This window comes from Triticum urartu, chromosome 5, assembly GCF_003073215.2.
Source record: "Triticum urartu cultivar G1812 chromosome 5, Tu2.1, whole genome shotgun sequence".
In the NCBI taxonomy this organism is placed as follows: domain Eukaryota; kingdom Viridiplantae; phylum Streptophyta; class Magnoliopsida; order Poales; family Poaceae; genus Triticum; species Triticum urartu.
In genome coordinates, this window is record NC_053026.1 from 351,004,247 (window position 1) to 351,028,256 (window position 24,010).

General features: G+C 42.8%; 1 protein-coding gene across 1 annotated transcript; it reads left to right on the plus strand.

The window, feature by feature from the left end:
* The first annotated feature begins 12,526 nt into the window (after positions 1 to 12,526).
* On the plus strand, positions 12,527 to 20,093 carry LOC125508969 (sodium/hydrogen exchanger 6-like). Its single transcript, XM_048673792.1, has 22 exons — positions 12,527 to 12,877; positions 13,792 to 13,843; positions 13,977 to 14,036; positions 14,198 to 14,222; positions 14,289 to 14,374; positions 14,454 to 14,565; positions 15,423 to 15,485; positions 15,580 to 15,599; positions 15,678 to 15,775; positions 16,286 to 16,314; positions 16,712 to 16,743; positions 16,838 to 16,885; positions 16,958 to 17,018; positions 17,110 to 17,207; positions 17,297 to 17,372; positions 17,457 to 17,476; positions 17,967 to 18,064; positions 18,159 to 18,268; positions 18,685 to 18,762; positions 19,096 to 19,196; positions 19,281 to 19,363; positions 19,546 to 20,093. The coding sequence occupies exons 1-22, from the start codon at positions 12,664 to 12,666 to the stop codon at positions 19,587 to 19,589; spliced, it is 1,608 nt and encodes a 535-aa protein (XP_048529749.1). The 5' UTR covers positions 12,527 to 12,663; the 3' UTR covers positions 19,590 to 20,093.
* The last annotated feature ends 3,917 nt before the right edge of the window (positions 20,094 to 24,010 follow it).

Below are 24,010 nucleotides of genomic sequence, written 5' to 3' on the forward strand. Positions count from 1 at the left end.
CCTCAACTCTCGGCGCTCCGTAAAAACCAGTGAACCTCCACTCAAAAGAGTTTTGGTCCCTATATTTCACCATAACATCTATGTGTGCAGAACTAAAATTCTTTAGTTCAACAATTACATCTCTAGACCAAAAATGAAGGAAATATGCCCTAGAGGCAATAATAAAGTTATTATTTATTTCCTTATATCATGATAAATGTTTATTATTCATGCTAGAATTGTATTAACCAGAAACATAATACATGTGTGAATACATAGACAAACAGAGTGTCACTAGTATGCCTCTACTAGACTAGCTCGTTAATCAAAGATGGTTATGTTTCCTAACCATGGACAAAGAGTTGTTATTTGATTAACGGGATCACATCATTAGGTGAATGATCTGATTGACATGACCCATTCCATTAGCTTAGCACCCGATCGTTTAGTATGTTGCTATTGCTTTCTTCATGACTTATACATGTTCCTATGACTATGAGATTATGCAACTCCCGTTTACCGGAGGAACACTTTGTGTGCTACCAAACGTCACAACGTAAATGGGTGATTATAAAGGTGCTCTACAGGTGTCTCCAAAGGTACATGTTGGGTTGGCGTATTTCGAGATTAGGATTTGTCACTCTGATTGTCGGAGAGGTATCTCTGGGCCCTCTCGGTAATACACATCACATAAGCCTTGCAAGCATTATAACTAATGAGTTAGTTGCAAGATGATGTATTACGAAATGAGTAAAGAGACTTGCCGGTAACGATATTGAACTAGGTATTGAGATACCGACGATCGAATCTCGGGCAAGTAACATACCGATGACAAAGGGAACAACGTATGTTGTTATGCGGTCTGACCGATAAAGATCTTCGTAGAATATGTGGGAGCCAATATGAGCATCCAGGTTCCGCTATTGGTTATTGACCTGAGACGTGTCTCGGTCATGTCTACATTGTTCTTGAACCCGTAGGGTCCGCACGCTTAAGGTTTTGATGACAATTATATTATGAGTTTATGCATTTTGATGTACCGAAGTTTGTTCGGAGTCCCAGATGTGATCACAGACATGACGAGGAGTCTCGAAATGGTCGAGACATAAAGATTGATATATTGGAAGCCTATATTTGGATATCGGAAGTGTTCCGGGTGAAATCGGGATTTTACCGGAGTACCGGGAGGTTACCGGAACCCCCCGGGAGGTATATGGGCCTTAGTGGGCCTTAGTGGAAGAGAGGAGAGGTGGCCAGGGCTGGGCCGCGCGCCCCTCCCCCCCTAGTCCGAATAGGACAAGGAGAGGGGGGCGGCGCCCCCCTTCCTTCTCTCTCTCCTCTTTCCCACTTCACGAATCCTATTCCAACTAGGAAAAGGGGGGAATCCTACTCCCGGTGGGAGTAGGACTCCTCCTGGCGCGCCCTTCTCCTGGCCGGCCGCACCCCCCCCCTTGATCCTTTATATATGGAGGCAGGGGGCACCCCATAGACACAAGTTGATCCACGTGATCATATTCTTAGCCGTGTGCGGTGCCCCCTTCCACCATAACCCTCGATAATATTGTAGCGGTGCTTAGGCGAAGCCCTGCGACGGTAGAACATCAAGATCGTCACCACGCCGTCGTGCTGACGAAACTCTTCCCCGACACTTTGCTGGATCGGAGTCCGGGGATCGTCATCGAGCTGAACGTGTGCTAAAACTCGGAGGTGCCGTAGTTTCGGTGCTTGATCGGTCGGGCCGTGAAGACGTACGACTACATCAACCGCGTTGTGCTAACGCTTCCGCTGTCGGTCTACAAGGGTATGTAGGTCACACTCTCCCCTCTCGTTGCTATGCATCACCATGATCTTGCGTGTGCGTAGGAAATTTTTTGAAATTACTACGTTCCCCAACAGTGGCATCCGAGCCTAGGTTTTATATGTTGATGTTATATGCACGAGTAGAACACAAGTGAGTTGTGGGCGATATAAGTCATACTGCTGACCAGCATGTCATACTTTGGTTCGGCGGTATTGTTGGACGAAGCGGCCCGGACCGACATTACGCGTACGCTTACGCGAGACCGGTTCTCCCGACGTGCTTTGCACATAGGTGGCTTGCGGGTGACAGTTTCTCCAACTTTAGTTGAACTGAGTGTGGCTACGTCCGGTCCTTGCGAAGGTTAAAACAGCACCAACTTGACAAACCATCGTTGTGGTTTTGATGCGTAGGTAAGATTGGTTCTTGCTTAAGCCCGTAGCAGCCACGTAAAACTTGCAACAACAAAGTAGAGGACGTCTAACTTGTTTTTGCAGGGCATGTTGTGATGTGATATGGTCAAGACATGATGCTAAATTTTATTGTATGAGATGATCATGTTTTGTAACCAAGTTATCGGCAACTGGCAGGAGCCATATGGTTGTCGCTTTATTGTATGCAATGCAATCGCGCTGTAATGCTTTACTTTATCACTAAGCGGTAGCGATAGTCGTGGAAGCATAAGATTGGCGAGACGACAACGATGCTACGATGGAGATCAAGGTGTCGCGCCGGTGACGATGGTGATCACGATGGTGCTTCGAAGATGGAGATCACAAGCACAAGATGATGATGGCCATATCATATCACTTATATTGATTGCATGTGATGTTTATCTTTTATGCATCTTATCTTGCTTTGATTGACGGTAGCAGTATAAGATGATCTCTCACTAATTATCAAGAAGTGTTCTCCCTGAGTATGCACCGTTGCGAAAGTTCTTCGTGCTGAGACACCACGTGATGATCGGGTGTGATAGGCTCTACGTTCAAATACAACGGGTGCAAAACAGTTGCACACGCGGAATACTCAGGTTATACTTGACGAGCCAAGCATATACAGATATGGCCTCGGAACACGGAGACCGAAAGGTCGAGCGTGAATCATATAGTAGATATGATCAACATAGTGATGTTCACCAATGAAACTACTCCATCTCACGTGATGATCAGACATGGTTTAGTTGATTTGGATCACGTAATCACTTAGAGGATTAGAGGGATGTCTATCTAAGTGGGAGTTCTTTAAGTAAATTAATTGAACTTAAATTTATCATGAAACTTAGTACCTGATAGTATCTTGCTTGTTTATGCTTGATTGTAGATAGATGGCCCGTGCTGTTGTTCTGTTGAATTTTAATGCGTTCCTTGAGAAAGCAAAGTTGAAAGATGATGGTAGCAATTACACGGACTGGGTCCGTAACTTGAGGATTATCCTCATTGCTGCACAGAAGAATTACGTCCTGGAAGCACCGCTGGGTGCCAGGCCTGCTGCTGGAGCAACGCCAGATATTATGAACGTATGGCAGAGCAAAGCTGATGACTACTCGATAGTTCAGTGTGCCATGCTTTACGGCTTAGAATCGGGACTTCAACGACGTTTTGAACGTCATGGAGCATATGAGATGTTCCAGGAGTTGAAGTTAATATTTCAAGCAAATGCCTGGATTGAGAGATATGAAGTCTCCAATAAGTTCTATAGCTGCAAGATGGAGGAGAACAGTTCTGTCAGTGAGCATATACTCAAAATGTCTGGGTATAATAATCACTTGATTCAATTGGGAGTTAATCTTCCAGATGATTGCGTCATTGACAGAATTCTCCAATCACTGCCACCAAGCTACAAGAGCTTCGTGATGAACTATAATATGCAAGGGATGAATAAGACTATTCCCGAGCTCTTCGCAATGCTGAAAGCTGCGGAGGTAGAAATCAAGAAAGAGCATCAAGTGTTGATGGTCAACAAGACCACTAGTTTCAAGAAAAAGGGCAAAGGAAAGAAGAAGGTGAACTTCAAAAAGAACAGCAAGCAAGTTGCTACTCAAGAGAAGAAACCCAAACCTGGACCTAAGCCTGAAACTGAGTGCTTCTACTGCAAGCAGACTGGTCACTGGAAGTGGAACTGCCCCACGTATTTGGCAGATAAGAAGGATGGCAAGGTGAACAAAGGTATATGTGATATACATGTTATTGATGTGTACCTTACTAATGCTCGCAGTAGCACCTGGGTATTTGATACTGGTTCTGTTGCTAATATTTGCAACTCAAAACAGGGACTACGGATTAAGCGAAGATTGGCTAAGGACGAGGTGATGATGCGCGTGGGAAATGGTTCCAAAGTCGATGTGATCGCAGTCGGCACGCTACCTCTACATCTACCTTCGGGATTAATATTAGACCTAAATAATTATTATTTGGTGCCAGCGTTAAGCATGAACATTATATCTGGATCTTGTTTGATGCGAGACGGTTATTCATTTAAATCTGAGAATAATGGTTGTTCTATTTATATGAGTAATATCTTTTATGGTCATGCACCCTTAAAGAGTGGTCTATTCTTATTGAATCTCGATAGTAGTGACACACATATTCATAGCGTTGAAGCCAAAAGATGCAGAGTTGATAATGATAGTGCAACTTATTTGTGGCACTGCCGTTTAGGTCATATCGGTATAAAGCGCATGAAGAAACTCCATACTGATGGGCTTTTGGAACCACTTGATTATGAATCACTTGGTACTTGCGAACCGTGCCTTATGGGTAAGATGACAAAAAAACACCGTTCTCCGGTACTATGGAGAGAGCAACAGATTTATTGGAAATCATACATACAGATGTATGTGGTCCGATGAATGTTGAGGCTCGTGGCGGATATCGTTATTTTCTCACCTTCACAGATGACTTAAGCAGATATGGGTATATCTACTTAATGAAACATAAGTCTGAAACGTTTGAAAAGTTCAAAGAATTTCAGAGTGAAGTTGAAAATCATCGTAACAAGAAAATAAAATTCCTACGATCTGATCGTGGAGGAGAATATTTGAGTTACGAGTTTGGTGTACATTTGAAAAATTGTGGAATAGTTTCGCAACTCACGCCACCCGGAACACCACAGCGTAATGGTGTGTCCGAACGTCGTAATCGTACTTTACTAGATATGGTGCGATCTATGATGTCTCTTACTGATTTACCGCTATCGTTTTGGGGATACGCTCTAGAGACGGCCGCATTCACGTTAAATAGGGCACCATCAAAATCCGTTGAGACGACGCCTTATGAACTGTGGTTTGGCAAGAAACCAAAGTTGTCGTTTCTGAAAGTTTGGGGTTGCGATGCTTATGTGAAAAAGCTTCAACCTGATAAGCTCGAACCCAAATCGGAGAAATGTGTCTTCATAGGATATCCAAAGGAAACTATTGGATACACCTTCTATCACAGATCCGAAGGTAAGACTTTTGTTGCTAAATTCGGAAACTTTCTGGAGAAGGAGTTTCTCTCGAAAGAAGTGAGTGGGAGGAAAGTAGAACTTGACGAGGTAACTATACCTACTCCCTTATTGGAAAGTAGTACATCACAGAAACCTGTTTCTGTGACACCTACACCAGTTAGTGAGGAAGCTAATGATGATGATCATGAAACTTCAGAACAAGATACTACTGAACCTCGTAGATCAACCAGAGTGAGATCCGCGCCAGAGTGGTACGGTAATCCTGTTCTGGAAGTCATGCTACCAGATCATGATGAACCTACGAACTATGAAGAAGCGATGGTGAGCCCAGATTCCGCAAAATGGCTTGAAGCCATGAAATCTGAGATGGGATCCATGTATGAGAACAAAGTATGGACTTTGGTTGACTTGCCCGATGATCGGCAAGCAATTGAGAATAAATGGATCTTCAAGAAGAAGACTGACGCTGACGGTAATATTACTGTCTACAAAGCTCGACTTGTCGCAAAAGGTTTTCGGCAAGTTCAAGGGATTGACTACGATGAGACCTTCTCACCCGTAGCGATGCTTAAGTCTGTCCGAATCATGTTAGCAATTTCCGCATTTTATGATTATGAAATTTGGCAGATGGATGTCAAAACTGCATTCCTGAATGGATTTCTGGAAGAAGAGTTGTATATGATGCAACCAGAAGGTTTTGTCGATCCAAAAGGAGCTAACAAAGTGTGCAAGCTCCAGCGATCCATTTATGGACTGGTGCAAGCCTCTCGGAGTTGGAATAAACGCTTTGATAGTGAGATCAAAGCATTTGGTTTTATACAGACTTTTGGAGAAGTCTGTATTTACAGGAAAGTGAGTGGGAGCTCTGTAGCATTTTTGATATTATATGTGGATGACATATTACTAATTGGAAATGATATAGAATTTCTGGATAGCATAAAGGGATACTTGAATAAGAGTTTTTCAATGAAAGACCTCGGTGAAGTTGCTTACATATTAGGCATTAAGATCTATAGAGATAGATCAAGACGCTTAATTGGACTTTCACAAAGCACATACCTTGACAAAGTTTTGAAGAAGTTCAAGATGGATCAAGCAAAGAAAGGGTTCTTGCCTGTGTTACAAGGTGTGAAGTTGAGTAAGACTCAATGCCCGACCACTGCAGAAGATAGAGAGAAAATGAAAGATGTTCCCTATGCTTCAGCCATATGCTCTATCATGTATGCAATGTTGTGTACCAGACCTGATGTGTGCCTTGCTATAAGTCTAGCAGGGAGGTACCAAAGTGATCCAGGAGTGGATCACTGGACAGCGGTCAAGAACATCCTGAAATACCTGAAAAGGACTAAGGACATGTTTCTCATATATGGAGGTGACAAAGAGCTCATCGTAAACGGTTACATTGATGCAAGCTTTGACACTGATCCGGACGATTCTAAATCGCAAACCGGATACGTGTTTACATTAAACGGTGGAGCTGTCAGTTGGTGCAGTTCTAAACAAAGCGTTGTGGCGGGATCTACATGTGAAGCGGAGTACATAGCTGCTTCGGAAGCAGCAAATGAAGGAGTCTGGATGAAGGAGTTCATATCCGATCGAGGTGTCATACCTAGTGCATCGGGTCCAATCAAAATCTTTTGTGACAATACTGGTGCAATTGCCTTGGCAAAGGAATCCAGATTTCACAAGAGAACCAAGCACATCAAGAGACGCTTCAATTCCATCCGGGATCTAGTCCAGGTGGGAGACATAGAGATTTGCAAGATACATACGGATCTGAATGTTGCAGACCCGTTGACTAAGCCTCTTCCACGAGCAAAACATGATCAGCACCAAGGCTCCATGGGTGTTAGAATCATTACTATGTAATCTAGATTATTGACTCTAGTGCAAGTGGGAGACTGAAGGAAATATGCCCTAGAGGCAATAATAAAGATATTATTTATTTCCTTATATCATGATAAATGTTTATTATTCATGCTAGAATTGTATTAACCGGAAACATAATACATGTGTGAATACATAGACAAACAGAGTGTCACTAGTATGCCTCTACTAGACTAGCTCGTTAATCAAAGATGGTTATGTTTCCTAACCATGGACAAAGAGTTGTTATTTGATTAACGGGATCACATCATTAGGTGAATGATCTGATTGACATGACCCATTCCATTAGCTTAGCACCCGATCGTTTAGTATGTTGCTATTGCTTTCTTCATGACTTATACATGTTCCTATGACTATGAGATTATGCAACTCCCGTTTACCGGAGGAACACTTTGTGTGCTACCAAACGTCACAACGTAAATGGGTGATTATAAAGGTGCTCTACAGGTGTCTCCAAAGGTACATGTTGGGTTGGCGTATTTCGAGATTAGGATTTGTCACTCTGATTGTCGGAGAGGTATCTCTAGGCCCTCTCGGTAATACACATCACATAAGCCTTGCAAGCATTATAACTAATGAGTTAGTTGCAATATGATGTATTACGAAACGAGTAAAGAGACTTGCCGGTAACGAGATTGAACTAGGTATTGAGATACCGACGATCGAATCTCGGGCAAGTAACATACCGATGACAAAGGGAACAACGTATGTTGTTATGCGGTCTGACCGATAAAGATCTTCGTAGAATATGTGGGAGCCAATATGAGCATCCAGGTTCCGCTATTGGTTATTGACCGGAGACGTGTCTCGGTCATGTCTACATTGTTCTCGAACCCGTAGGGTCCGCACGCTTAAGGTTTTGATGACAGTTATATTATGAGTTTATGCATTTTGATGTACCGAAGTTTGTTCGGAGTCCCGGATGTGATCACGGACATGACGAGGAGTCTCAAAATGGTCGAGACATAAAGATTGATATATTGGAAGCCTATATTTGGATATCGGAAGTGTTCCGGGTGAAATCGGGATTTTACCGGAGTACCGGGAGGTTACCGGAACCCCCCGGGAGGTATATGGGCCTTAGTGGGCCTTAGTGGAAGAGAGGAGAGGTGGCCAGGGCTGGGCCGCGCGCCCCTCCCCCCCTAGTCCGAATAGGACAAGGAGAGGGGGGCGGCGCCCCCCTTCCTTCTCTCTCTCCTCTTTCCCACTTCACGAATCCTATTCCAACTAGGAAAAGGGGGGAATCCTACTCCCGGTGGGAGTAGGACTCCTCCTGGCGCGCCCTTCTCCTGGCCGGCCGCACCCCCCCCCCCTTGATCCTTTATATATGGAGGCAGGGGGAACCCCATAGACACAAGTTGATCCACGTGATCATATTCTTAGCCGTGTGCGGTGCCCCCTTCCACCATAACCCTCGATAATATTGTAGCGGTGCTTAGGCGAAGCCCTGCGACGGTAGAACATCAAGATCGTCACCACGCCGTCGTGCTGACGGAACTCTTCCCCGACACTTTGTTGGATCGGAGTCCGGGGATCGTCATCGAGCTGAACGTGTGCTAAAACTCGGAGGTGCCGTAGTTTCGGTGCTTGATCGGTCGGGCCGTGAAGACGTACGACTACATCAACCGCGTTGTGCTAACGCTTCCGCTGTCGGTCTACAAGGGTACGTAGATCACACTCTCCCCTCTCGTTGCTATGCATCACCATGATCTTGCGTGTGCGTAGGAATTTTTTTTGAAATTACTACGTTCCCCAACAAAAAAAGGCCCAAGCCACCACTTAGGCCAATGCTATCGACAGCAAAACATCCACCAAAACCTAGCTGATTCTGCAAAGCTTCAACTCTCTTCCCTTTTATTTTTGTTTCCATGACAAACAGGAGAGTGGGGCCTTCCAGCTTCACGATGCTGTGAAGCTCTCAAACTGCCTCGGGGTTCCCAAGCCCCCAGCAGTTCCAACTAATACAACTCACTGGGTCGGGCAGGACCGATCGCCGATCTCTGCCGAGTTTTTTGGTGTAGGCTTCTTCTTCTTGGGCTCTTTAACGAACTCGTCGCCATCTTCCTGGCCAGATGTGTTTGTAGCCGAGTCCTCTTGAGCATCAGTGCTCATAGTAGCCGTAAGCAGTAATTGCTTGGGCTTGTATACCGCTGTAGGGGCATCCTTTCTCTTATTGTGTGTCCTCTCCTTGTTTTTCACATGCGAGACTACCTCGTCCTCACCATCAGGTTTGGTCTTGGTGCTCGAATTCCTTGTTCCCTGTTTGCTAGGGTCCGGGTTTTATTCCTTGGACGAGTTCTCACTAGCTGCTGGTATTTTGTGTTCCTCAGGGGCTCTCAACATCGGGCCAAAAGGCATTTCACCCTTCTCATCCGTCGTACCTGGGTTCTGGCAGCACAAATCAGAGTGGCCAAGGCGTCCACATGAGAAGCAGAAGTAAGAATCTGCTCATACTGGATATCATAGGAATCCACCGTCTTCCTTGCTGAATCAATAAGGATCCATCTTCGAAGAGGCTTGTCAACCTTGATGGTAACTCTGGTACGAAGATAACCTCCATTATGATCAAACTTTGCACTTTCAGCTCCCTTATCAATCATCCGCGCGATCGGTAAAGATCATGCATCATCCCTCAAATTGTAGGGCAGATTTAAAACCCTAGCCCACACATGGAGCTTGTCAAACTTGACTTCATCTGGGCGCATGCAGTCGTCAAACTTGGCCAAGATCACCGCGTGTTTATTCAGGTACCACGACGATCCGACCCAAATCCTATCTCGGTCTCTCTGGGTCTCAAACTCTGCAACGAACATGTTTGTCCCCATCGAGCGAAATTTCAATCCCCTCAGATTATCCCAAGCCGGTCGAAGAGCATTGCCAATGGTCTGGATATGGTATTGGTTGCGGTGTAGGATCTTGCCAACCAGGAGCCACTTCACTGGACATCCGTCAACGTGATCATCAATCACAAGCGGAGTTGCTTCTTCCTCGGAGATGTACAACTTCCCCAAGGCTTCCTCGAGTTCTGACCTAGCTGATCTAGGGTTGTTGGTGCCCGGGTTCCCTTGCGCATCGGCAGACGGGGAGGATGTTGCCATCGTCCGTGTCGTCGGGCTTGTGGCAGCCCGCCGATGGGATCAGCGGCCGTCGATCAGTTTCCACGCAGAGGAGCCCTTAGGTTTCGGGGGAAAAAGTTTTGTGCGGGACAGTCTCTCCCGCGTGTTTGCCAACCGCCCCTGCGTATAAGGCTGGGTGTACGTACTAGATGCTTTACATGCGGTAATGATGTTGTCTCTACGGAACAGTGTACAAAAGAAATTATTTTGTCTATCTGCTTTGAAAAGGTTTCGTAATTTTAAAATATACATATAATTGCCTTGTATCACTTATTCTATTTGCACATCTTCACATAGAAAATTACATCAATTAATTATGTTTATATTTTTTGAACACAGTACTGATGCAAGCGCTCACACATACGCACATATACTCAACCCTATGAACGCACACACGCACACCTTACCCTATGAGCATCGTCTCCTCCCACTGAAAGCGCATCGCGAAAGTCCTGAAATAAATCCAGGAATAATGCGAGCACCGGGATTTAAACCCTAATGGGCTGGGGATACCACTGTCACTCTAATCATCCAACCATATATGCTTGAGTAGGAGTGTGGATTAAACGTGTGGATGTTGATATATCCTAAATGTATCTATATTTTTGGACACAACTACAATTTTGATGCCTGATTTTTGACAATGGCAAATCAAATTTTTTATGGCAATTTATGTTTGTCGATGATGACAGGTCTAGTAGACAAGCGTAACAAAATCCGCCTCAGTTCGTGCTTGCAAACTAAATTTGTCATCCTCGCATCGACATAAATTGTCATAAAAACGTTTGATTTTCGCGCTTGAAAATTTGAAGTCGGCTTTTTAACATTACCAATATCTTTTGCTATATTCATGTCATATGAATTAAGGGTTTATAGTAAGTGAAATAACATTTGTTGTCCTAAGTGGGTTTTGGTGTAACGACATATGGATTAAGCACTAACCATGTGTTATAAAGTGCCTGTAAGGTTTGTTAGTCCAAAAGTTGGCAGTCAAAGGTGGATGGTCACCCCCACGTCGCTAAAAGAGAGAATAAGGATGTCACACTTAAACTATGCATCTTTTTTCCTATGATCACGAGTCATAGGATAGCCTCGACTTGGCTTTGGATCCTTGCAAAACGGAAAACCTTGCCCGGAAGGAGCGCCGCCGGAGGCAGCACGAGCATGAGGCAACAGAGAAGATAGCGTCATATGCTTGTCGTGCTACATTGGATTTTGTTTCGTGGTTTTGTAACGTCCTCCGTTAACGCCGGGTAACGGATCGCATTATCTGGTGTTTGTTTAAATCGCTCCATAATCCCATATCACGTAAACAGATCTAATCGTAGTCTTTGATTGATTATGCCCGAACCTCTCCGTTAATGCATCGCGTTACCAGCCGAGCAAGCCCCTGATCGAAGCCCTCCCCCCGCCTTTGTTCTCCTCCATCACCACCAGCGACCCCGCGTGATCTCCTCCTCCGGCGAACCCCAATCTTCTCACCAGAAACCCCCCTGCCCCGAGGTCCATCTCCACTTCCGCCTCCCACCATTCCCCGTCTTCCCAAAGTCGCCTCCACCTCCGCCCCTTATTTTCTCCCCGGCCCAAGATCTACCGATGAGGAGTATGGATAGCCCATCATCCGACCTCGTTCCTTGCAAAAACCAGAGTGAGGAGCGGCAGCCGCCGCCGGTCACCACCGGCCATTCTTTTGTTCACGTCGTCGTACTCATCCGTCATCACCCCTCCCAAGATCTGTACGTGGAATTATACAACACACTTCTGATATATTCACGTTATAGTGCCAAAACAAACACTGTGAAGTAAATTGATAACGTTACTACTCTGGCACAAACAACCCCTCACATGGATCGTTACAACTTCGATCCCACTACGACCTGATACCCTTACCGTTTGCGTTACTGTCCAGTGAAACAAACACCTCCATTATCTTTGTATCGTTGAATATATGATGAATTTGCATTGTATGATCGTTGTGTATGGATTTTTATGAATTTGGGTATCAAGATTTGAGTAGTGCGGTTGTGGAAAGGGCCAAATTAAGACCTGCCCGACGCTGTCCGCTGGCGTACAGGGCTCTGGATTAGGCAATTCCGGTTGTAGATGTTCTAAAAAAGTTGAAGTTGGAACTTTAAAATTCAAATGTTATAAAAAATCTCGAACACACCAATCCACAGTGACGATAGAAATTTGTGGCATCGCCTCAGGCAGGCACGAACAAAACAATGCCCATACACCTTTTTTTTTGTATGGAATGCCCAGGCAACTCCAGGAAGTGAACGAAACACGCTCGCTGTGCTAGAAAGTGGCGGCCCCACCAACAAGCCGCACTTTCCAAGCTTCCTCCCAGTCGTAGCCCGGCAGTCTTCCAGAAGGCCCCGATTGACTGATCCCCGCGTCGCCGGCCGCCGTCCCCAGCGTTTCTCGCCGGCGGGCATGTCGCTGGAGCTGAGCATGGCCCTGGCGGCGCCGCCGGGGGGCGGGCTGCTGGCCCCGCCCCCTCCCGCCCCGCCCGGCAAGGAGCAGCAGGTGGCGGGGGTGGGGATCCTGCTGCAGATCTCCATGCTCGTGCTCTCCTTCGTGCTCGGCCACGTCCTCCGCCGCCACCGCTTCTACTACCTCCCCGAGGCCAGCGCTTCGCTCCTCATCGGTATGTTTACGTCACATCACGCACGCACGCATCCGCGGCCGAGGCGACTGCCTGACCCTTGCGTCTGAACCCTAACCCTGGTCGCCGGCTGCTCGCACCTCTGATCATTTCGTAGATTCTGGAAACTTCTGTCTTAGTTCTGATCATGTTAGTTGCTCAACCCCGTTTCGTCCTTGTTTGGCCTTAAGCTGGCACAAACCGCACAGAAGAACGGGATAATTAGTATTTCTGCTAACTTTAAACTAGGCTAGTGGCAGGGTCTGTTGTCTTGTTATCAGATTGACTATACTTGGGTTTTAAATCCATTCATAGGATGTCATGCCACTGGGAATGCGAAAAACGTTTGTCGGTGAAAATTCATTCGAGGGCTCTCACCCGACTTGAATATAACTGTAAATTCCAGTTTCGAGTTCTTTGATATACTCCCTCCATTTCGAAATATAGGTCTTTCTAGAGATTTCAACAAGTGACTACATACGGAGCAAAATGAATGAATCTGCATTCTAAAATATGTCTATATACATTCGTATGTGGTAGTCTTTTTGAAATCTCTAAAAAGACTTAGATTTAGGAACGGAGGAAGTATATCATTAAAAAATAGCAACTAGTTTGATGTTCTCTGTTTCAGAGTGACCCAGTTTAAGATAAGATAATTGTTCAAAATGTGCCATCATTTTGATGCAGTCCAACAGTAGCTCCTCATTTGATCAAGGAGAAGCATTGAATAAATATGTGCTTCCAGGAAGTCTTCCATCAAATGAGCAAACTGATATTTGAACAAGAAAATAAATTGAGATCTCCGATTGCTCTATTGTATATTATACACCAGTTTCGCAGTTCCTGTTTTCATTTCATTTCATTTGTTATATTGGGGGCATTTTTTGACTTACGGAACTTTCATGACTGTATTACAGGACTAGTTGTTGGTGGGCTTGCTAATATTTCAAACACAGAGACCAACACTAGGTTTGTGTTGATTGTGTAATCTTGTTCTTACTTGGACTTCTGCATCATTTGTGTTGTGTTTACTGTAGTCTAGATCTTACACACAATGTTCGCATGTTCCACCTGATCATGCCTTGTTCCCTCTGATTTGCAGGACATGGTTCAACTTCCATGAAGAATTCTTCTTCTTGTTCTTATTACCTCCTATAATATTATATCCTTTTTCTTCAGTTTTCTCTCTTTTAATATTGTTAGTACCTTGGTGTGCAAAATAGGCTTCCTAACTTGCAACTTCCCCAAATACTTCTCTAACCCTCCTAACTGGAATATTTCTCTTTTCCAAATTGAAACTTGTATTCCTTGACTTAAGTGAACCCAATCAGGATTCAGCTTATCCCCAGTAAGTACTGTACATTGATAATACTTTCTTTATCTAAGCTACTTGTCCTAAGACGTCTCTTTACAGAAACCATTCTTTGCCAACTTTGGGGCTATTGTAACTTTTGCCATTCTTGGGACATTCATCGCTTCCATCGTAACAGGGATGCTTGTGTAAGCATAACAAACTTCATTTGTCTACTTCTATTAAAATCTCTTTCATCTTCTAAGCCTATATCTGTTTTCACTGCAGCTATCTTGGTGGACTCACATTTCTAATGTATAAACTTCCACTGGTTGAATGTCTTATGTTTGGCGCTCTTATATCCGCGACTGATCCTGTCACGGTATTATCAATATTCCAGGTGCCTGCCATTTCTTTTCTCCATCTCATTCTTAGACCTGTATAGTTAGCTATATTTGTTCTGTGTCAGTTTTACTCTGTAGCGATTTAATGTTGTTGTCGGCCTTTGCGCCTTTGTTCCCAAGGACTTCGGAATGTTGTAGTGATTTAACTGATGTTGAATGCAAATCTTAGTCAGGAACATATCACTATATCAGAAATAAGTCACTTGTCCCTGTTGTTTGAAGAAATGCCAAGGATCTTATTTCCTAGTTTTCCGCTAGAAAAGGGATTCCCTCATGCCTGAAAAGTGAAGCATCATGCTTCTAATGTAGGTAATACTTAGTAAGTATGTTCCATTGGGCTAGTCTGAAAGTCCATATTTCCTCTCGCGGTCTCGCCTGCAAGATGAAGCGTCGTAGCATAAATATTAATGTCAGCGTTGCTTTTTAATTACTGTGGGCTTAGCTATTGAACTACCTATAAGCCACATCATATGCACTCGGTAATATGTAGAATGTCTTGCTGCTTAGCTGAATGGTTGTTTATAAGCTTGCAAATTTGCAACTCAGGCCAACCCGAGTTGCAGTGCTCAATGATTGCGAACAGCCAGAAGACTGCAAATCTCAGCTGGAAAATATAAACTGTTCTGTAAGGACATATTATTTGTCTTAGGTGCTGCCACGTTAAGCAGATTATTTATTTCGGTTACATGTGCTGTTTAGGCCCATGGCCTTTCATTAAAAAAAGGTCCAGTTGTTACATTGTAGGTCAGTATTTAATGCCACATTTATTGAAGAGGTAATGCAAATGTGTGACCCTGAGTATGCTGAGCCCCTGAACTAATGACATGAAACTTGTGATATCATTTCTGTGCAGGAACTGGGAAGCGATGTGAACTTGTATGCTCTGGTGTTCGGCGAATCTGTTTTAAACGATGCGGTCTGTTTTTACTTGTTTCCAGTGCATGCAAGTATAGTCAGTACTTCCTCGTGCCAATGACTAACTTGTATGTCTTCCTATTTGGAGAGTGCAGATGGCAATTTCTCTTTACAGGTTTACTTCTATCAATGAGCCTGTTACATAATTCGTCCAAAATGTGCACTTCTTGCTTATGTCTGTTATTTTCTTCAGAACAATGTCATCAGTCAGGAGTAATGCAGCAGGAGGCGAGAACATTTTTATGATGATTCTACAGTTCCTTGAGATCTTTGTTGGTTCAATGTCATCAGGTTAGCACCAGTGCCGAAGATAACACTTTTCAATTGGATGTAGGACTGCCATGACCATACACACTTAGTTACACATGTTGGGCACTTAATAGCTAGAACATCCTATATATACCAAAGAGAGCGGTCCCCACTACTTCTAATTATCTCAACATGCGTGCTTCCACATCATCAAAATCGTTGTAGCCGTTAGATTTACTAGCTTAATCCACTAGCAACTGTCCGATGCACGTATGAGAATCCTCTACCATGCAACATGCATTAGTGCATCTAAGTGGGTTTTAAAAACATTGCTTCCACATCATCAAATAGTTATAACCGTTAGATTTACTAGCTTAAACCATTAGCATCCGTCTCATCTACACATGAGAATTCTCTTCCATCCAACATACATTACTGCATTCTAAGTGGGTTTTAAATCAAATTGCATTTTATTGTGACATGCACAACTTTTCATTTTAAGATATTTTGATTATGCAGAAATTTCTCACATAGCATTTCTATGATTTGCAGGTGTCGGAGTTGGATTTATCTCTGCTCTTATATCCTTCCCCCTTGTGTTGCATACAAAACTCTAGTTGCAAGTTTGCTTCATATGATGTCTATAATTCATATTCCGTATGTTCTATTGAACTTCACAGTACCGTTGCTTCTAGTCCTAGACAATTGTTACTAGACAAGTGTTGTTCTTAGATAGCTGCAACCAAGAAAAGTTGGTACAATCTACATAATATTATCTCGTTTCCTGTTGTTCGCATCACATACCCTTTTTCCCCTAGTGTAACATGCATCGTCATTCTTGTTTGGTGCTTTTGAGTGTGTGTGTGCTGGGGAGTGGTGGGTGGAGTACGCTATGTAAATTTGGGTTACTTAGGCATTATTCCATCCCCACCACTTATTATACTGTGTTGATATTGTGATGCCTTGACCACTTGGTACCTATTTAAATATGCGGGATTGGATATTGACAAGTAAGTCATATCATGTTACCTATTTTCAGTCTTCACTTTAAACAAATTGACATATTTTGCCAGTTCTAAAGTTGCGTTATGTTTACTATTTCAGTCTTCAGAACTTGGAGTGCTGCCTTTTTGTTCTCTTCCCATACTTCTCGTAAGGACATTTGAAATTTCACTTTTCCATTTTGGGTACTTTTTCATTGAACTGTTTCACTTTAATTTTTAGGTATATGTTAGCAGAAGGACTTGGCTTGTCAGGAATTGTTTCTATACTATTCACAGGGATGGTAGGAACATTATGAAATTTATTATGTGATATCTAGTTATGTTTCTACTGTGGCTATGTCTCCTGACATCATATTTGCTATTTCTTCTCAGGTTATGAAGCACTATACGTACTCTAATCTGTCAGATAACTCGCAGCGCTTTGTTTCCGCCTTTTTTCACTTGCTGTCATCTTTGGCTGAAACATTTGTGTAAGCCCCGGGAGCACTCCTAATAATTGAGTAATTGGAATATAACCGCGCTCTTTCGTCCTAATTGACTGTTTTTTTTTTCTTTTCAGCTTCATTTATATGGGCTTTGATATTGCCATGGAAGAACATAGTTGGTCACACGTTGGGTTCATCATCTTCTCGATTGTATCCTTTGTTTTACTTTCAAATATCACCAGTTGGATCTATTGAATTCTTTGCTTGAAGTTTGGTTCCTTGACTTAACGATAGATATTTATAATTGTTGCAAGGTACTCCTATGGCTATGCCCTTGTTTCACATACTCCCTCCGTCCCAAATTACTTGTCTTAGATTTGTCAAGATACAGATGTATCTAGACAAGATACGGATGTATCTAACACTAAAACGTGTCTAGATACATCCGTATCTGGACAAATCCAAGACAAGTAATTCGGGACGGAGGTAATATACAGTACTTACTAAGTTACTAGACACTACAAAGTAGAAAGCACATTTTGTTTAGATCTCACAACTGTGTCCTGCACTGTTTGAGCATTTAGCAATGGTCATATTTTGATGTGTATAAAATACTCATGCCTTGTCACCTTGTTGTTAGTCACATATTTGAATTGAAGTCAAACTGAGTCTGCAATGATGTAGAACATGTAGAAAATAATGCGTGACTTATCCCAACTACCAAATTTGTCATATCCAGGTAAGCTCAGTGGTGAAACAAGCACGCTCTCTGACACTCTTTCCTGCAATTTTGTTTCTTTGTAGGGCAGCAAATGTCTTTTCTTGTGCCTACTTGGTTAATATATCACGTCCAGAACATCGGCGTATACCTCTAAATCACCAGAAAGCTCTTTGTTTTAGTGGTGAGTTTCATTATACTGTAGTTGGCAACTTTAGACATATATGATAAAGGCTTCTATAAGGCCAATTTTCATTATTTGGATTTTGGACAAATAGGGCTTAGAGGAGCCATGGCTTTTGCGCTTGCTCTCCAATCTGTGCATGAACTTCCTGAAGGACATGGAAAGACGATATTAACAGCTACCACAGCCATTGTCGTTTTGACGGTATTTGCACATTTTTCACATTCCTTAATTTTGGGCACTAGTCATGAAATGATGAAGCTACCAATTGGAATGGCATTTTTATATGTGTATTGCATTTCTACGGATGGCATGATGCCCTGCTTATAATTTTTGCTAGTTGGTCCACTTCTATATTAATTAAGCTTTTATTTTGCTCTGATGTGTATTACAAATGTAGTTTCATAGACCAAACAATTTTGCCGAAATAATTTGGTAAATCTAAGGAGCACATAATCAAGTTGGTGCATCCTTTCTGTGCAGTAAAAGTTCTTTGTAAGTGTTGCATACATGGCATTCCTGTGCTATATTTTGGAATAGTTGGCACGTAATTCCATATTACCATCAGATACTCTTAAAGTGAGTTGCACAACTCTCATGAATTACTTGAAATCATGCAGGTTCTTCTTATTGGAGGGTCGACAGGCACCATGTTAGAAGCTTTGGATGTGATTGGTGATGAAAATACATCAATAGAAGTAAGCATTGATTTGGTTTTCTGTTCTAACTACTCATCTATTTTCTATGTTTCTAAAAATAACTCGCATTTTTTCTGAAATATGCTAATTGTTATGATATTAATGTAATGCTGGGATCCACTGGAATTCATATTTTTGGGGGTAATAGCTACTCAGGGTCATATTTTGCTATGGGCCTGTAAAACAATTGCCCTCTAGCTGGGTAGCTGATCATGATTTGTAGGTTCTTATTTATATTGTATTATCATGCTGTGTGGCACAGTTTGCTTGCTTTTGATATTTCCTAGGATAATTTTGGATTTAGGACTAATTTCTGTGTGCCACCATTCTCAGACTTACGAGGATAATAACAATGGTTACATTCCCCCAACTTATGAGGAAGGTACATCGTCTGGAGGAGGGTTGAGAATGAAACTCAAGGAGTTCCACAAAAGGTGCTCGTTGTCAGATAATGCATTTCCATTTGCATACAAAACATTACTCCGCAAACAACTGATTACATTCAAATGATGACACAGCACAACATCGTTCACCGCCCTTGACAAGAACTATCTAACTCCATTTTTCACCAGTCAGACTGATGATGATGCTGATGATTTTGGTAAGTACAAAATATTTCGTCATTCAGTGGCCAGAGTGCCCACATACATGATTATTGCTACACAATGAATTCTTGGTTTGAAGCGTGCTATATTGTGTCATTAGTTTTAGTTTTTCCATCTGAATAATTCACTCAAGAGTGTCCCTGAAATTGCTGATTGCTCTCTGCTTGGTTCCCGACAGGTGATCAACCCCAAAACCAGAGACGAGGATTCTATGATCAATAGCAGAGTTTGGGCATGACTAGCTATACACGGTGCCAAGTGCCAATGGACTTAACGATATCGTAGAACGTGGGATCCAGATTGGAACCATCAAACGATATAAACATACACCTTTGCCGTTGTTGAGTAACATATATGGCAGAGCATACTGTAGGATAGAAATCATAAGCCTGATCAGGACAGCATGCCTCCTGTATATATTTACAAGGCTCAAATGGTACATGGTGGGGCTCCAGTTGAAAAGGCAAAGTTCTGTGACGAACTTTGTTGACCCAAGCCCTTGTCTTACACCAGATCATTTGTTTCCAACAGCTCATCGCTGATCATTGCCAACTGCATTGGCTCGGAAAACCCTTGTTGTGAAGTGAACATACCACGGTTAAACATTACTGTGATGTATTCCAGTGAAATCTAAAACTGTTAGGGGCATAATTAAGCTGTCACGGAAATGCCTGTCATGAAGTGACAATGCATTGAAAGATAAGCCCGTCTTACCTCTGTGGTTCCTGATGTATGTTTGCGGTTGTCTGTTGTTGTGCAAACTGATATCTGCTGTGTCGCTGTCATGTTCTTAGAGCTTTCGACTCCGTATGTTCCTGCTGTCATGTTCTTAGAGCTTTCGACTCCGTATGTTCCTGATGTATGTTTGCCGTTGTCTGTTTTTAATTAAAAAAAACATTTCAGTGTTTCAAAAATTCTGAAGAAAATCCATAGTATCATGTGGATGTATACCGCATCTGTGTAAATTTTCATGGCCAAATGCATTTACACGCAAAGTACACAAGAATAACTACTTGGTGATTTTAAAAACAGTTAACAGTAATGCACTGTTCACTATATAAAACCATCCATATGTAAATGTTGAATTCTTTTCAGATTTTTTTAAAACTTTGAAATGCGATATTTGAATGTTAAAAAAAGGCTCCATGGAACCCGAGCACAAAAACGTTGCACTTCTCTTAACAACCCTTGTGACTCCATCTCCTCACGGTATAGTATATACAACGTGTTTGGTTGGGGTAATTAGAGTTATGGAATGGGAATTGAAGGGGTATGAAACTTCAAATTTATTGTTTGATTAGGAGGACTGAGAGTTCATAAGGGAATAGTCATAAGACTTGAGACTCCAACTTCCATCGTTTTATTAACAGAGGAGGGGGTGAGAGTTTGATGAGGACATCTCTTCTGCCGTTAAACCCGTCGCGACTCCTTCATCAATTTCGTCGGGACCTATGACTAGAGCCCGTATGAGACAAATAAATGGCCAGGTACTATCGCTCATTTATACATATGATTTAGCTGACGAGAATATGATATTACGCTCATGTTCCGATTTACTTGTACTCAGAAACGAAGGTGTTGAAGATCTGACGAGAGAAAGTAATATAAAGCCAGGAGATGAAAAATGTTGCACGTTGACTACACTAGCAGGAGCACTATTGCATGCAAGAACCAATCGAACCATCTATGCTCCATGCTACGTACATGCAAAAGGAGAGAAGGAGGAAGCCACGTACACACAAGCCCACCTCATCAAATAAGGAAGGAAACCATACAATATTCTATCTACATGTGGGCCGGCCTGATGATGATTATTTTTTCCTTCAAATCGTAGCAGTGTTGGACACGTCAACGCGCAGCTCCTAGGCGGCGGCTGTACGGACTTAATAAATAGTTAGCGTTCATCTAGGTTTAGACTCGGGTTTTATTGTATTGTCTAGCTTTCGCTACAATTCGCATCTACGAGACGTGTAGGACTACCGCCTTGTCAGATCCACAGTGGAACCCCAAATTTTGATCTAGTTCATGTGCTTAATTTTTCATCCGCAATTTCAGTTGCAATTCATCTTTGTTCTTGCCTATTCTTCGGTTGCTTGCAGGAACTCGAACCTCGTTGTTTAGGTTGATCGTGCCTACGGCAAGGTCAATAACCATCGGAGATTGGTTTAGCGATTGTCGAGGCGTATCGTCGGGTACGGTATAGCCGGATCGTCAAGGTCAAAATCCACCAAATCGATATTTATCCTCACTCTCATCGAAAGATCGGGCCGCCGTCACATCAAGTGGTATCAGTTTTCAGGTTCATCGGTGAGAGATTTACAGTTTTCGTAGTTTAGTTTATTTTTCTGTCCTATAAACCCACGAAAAAGCCCAAAAAAAATAGATTAGTTCATCCATTACACCTACCTTTTTAGCCTTTAGCAATTTTTGCATCTAGTATTTGCGTAGTTGAATTTTTGGTTGCATACATCCTAGAATTCGTGCTGGTTTAGATTAGTTTGAGAGAAAATTTGTCTACTAGATCTAACCTTGTTTTTGTCCACCATATTTTCCGCCACAACTTTCGTTAAAAAAAATCAAAGCAAGTTTGCATCGGATTGTTTATAGTTTTGCCTATCCTTGCGTGCAATCCGAAGTCGCGTCTGTTTACAAACAATCATTTGTTGTCCGCTGTTTTCTATGTGTACACACACAGCGGTCTAATCTCGCGCAGTCGCCCAGACATCAGCCAGCGGGCGTCTGTCCATCTACGCGCTATACACACACACGCAGGTCATCAAACAACTCCTCTCTTGTGTCTGCCTCCACGCGCAATACACCATACATCCAGTGTACCAATATTTGTCACCTTGCGTCGTTGTTAGCTTTTGCATGCAGCTCAATTAGCACAAGTTACAACACTGGCATTTAATTTCTCTTAGCCTCATCTTGGTGTACGTAATTTCTGCTAGTAACCGGCTTGAAAAAGAAAAAGAAAAAAAAAGTGAAGCAAAAGAAAAAAAAAGACAAAAAAGAAAGAAAAAAAGGGTTGCAACATTCAGGCCGGCTAGCACTTTTGGTGCAATCTCTTTTGACGTTGAGAATTGTTCCTCTGCTATACACATGATACTTGTTGGACATTTTTTTTTGTCGCTCTTGGTCGCCATATGCTACGTTTACACCTCACTTATATCTAGCTATTTAGAGCTATTATATTTTATCGGTTTCCACTCCCTTGATTCAGTATCTAGGCTTAGATTGTTTTATCTTTTACTAGTCGATTGCCAGCACTAGTTAGGAGTTTGAGCAATTATTCAGCTTGCATTACTTTTTGCTTAATTGTGCCACATATTGTGAGTTGAGGAAACCTTCACCAAGCTCCACTTCCTATATTGTATCTTGTTCGGTCCCTTGGTAATCGCTATATCAATTTTTTGATCACTTTTGACCTCGCCAACGGCCGACAACCACTGCAGCACGGTAAGAACTGGTAAGAGTTTGGTAATTGCTCGAGAGTTGAGAGACATTTTCCACTGCCTCACTGTAGTTACTGTAGGAGCAATATACTTGTGATTTTGTTCTTGTTTCATCCTAACCATGGCAGGTGATGAAGACAACATGAAAGCCACGGTGGCACGCCTTGAGGAGGATGTGCATGCATACACTAAGCGGTTCACATCGTTCGAGGGCGCACTTGATAAGCGTCTCAAGTTGATCGAGGATAGCAATGAGACGTTCACTCAAACACTTGCATCTATTATGAAACGTCTCGATGCCCAGGATGCCCGTCTGGGTGCCGCATCCACTATCGCTCCGCGTCTTCCAGCCACCAACACAGGTCTACCACGAGCTTGTCGGATGCCCCCAGGGGACCCGAGGCACCCTCTTTCATACACCGATGTCGTCGACCAGCCCCGTCCTCGCAACGCCAACTCGATAGCCGGCGACATCCAAGATGACAACTATGATGGTGATTCCGAGGATCCTGATGTAGTTAATGATAACAATGATCGTGATCATCGTCGCCTACGCACTAATCAACAAGGTATGGGACGATACCAGCGTCCTCAGGTACGTGGCCATGACGATTCTTTGGGTAAAATTAAATTTGTCATGCCTCCTTTTGATGGGAAATATGATCCGGATGTTTATCTTGACTGGGAATTATTAGTTGATCAAAAATTTGCTTGCCATGATTTTCCCGATGATAAAAGAGTTAGGGCTGCAACTAGTGAGTTTAGTGATTTTGCTTCTGTTTGGTGGAGAGAACATTGTCGTAAACATCCTAATAATATTCCTGCCACTTGGGAAGCTTTGAAATTAGTAATGCGTCACCGTTTTGTTCCTGGATATTATGAACGTGACTTGCTAAATAAACTACAACGCTTGAACCAAGGATCTAAATCTGTTGAAGACTATTATCAAGAATTGCAAATGGGCATGTTACGTTGTGGTTTAGTTGAGACTGAGGAAGCCTCTATGGCTAGGTTCTTGAGTGGATTGAATCGAGAAATTTATGACATACTTGCTTATAAGGATTATCATTCAATGACCCGTTTATTCCATCTTGCTATACATGCTGAACATGAAGTGCAGGGTCGTTCGAGAATGCGTCCTAATTTTTCTTCAGGTCGTACTTCCACATGGGCGACGCGCACCCCTGC

Bases quoted from the DNA above. Each gene is read 5' to 3' on its own strand.
- LOC125508969 (XM_048673792.1), top strand. From the start codon at position 12,664: ATGTCGCTGGAGCTGAGCATGGCCCTGGCGGCGCCGCCGGGGGGCGGG. The intron at 14,566-15,422 runs GTGCCTGCCATT...ATTTCTGTGCAG, and splicing joins CGGTATTATCAATATTCCAG to GAACTGGGAAGCGATGTGAA. The intron at 16,315-16,711 runs ATATCCTTCCCC...ACCACTTGGTAC, and splicing joins TTGGATTTATCTCTGCTCTT to CTATTTAAATATGCGGGATT.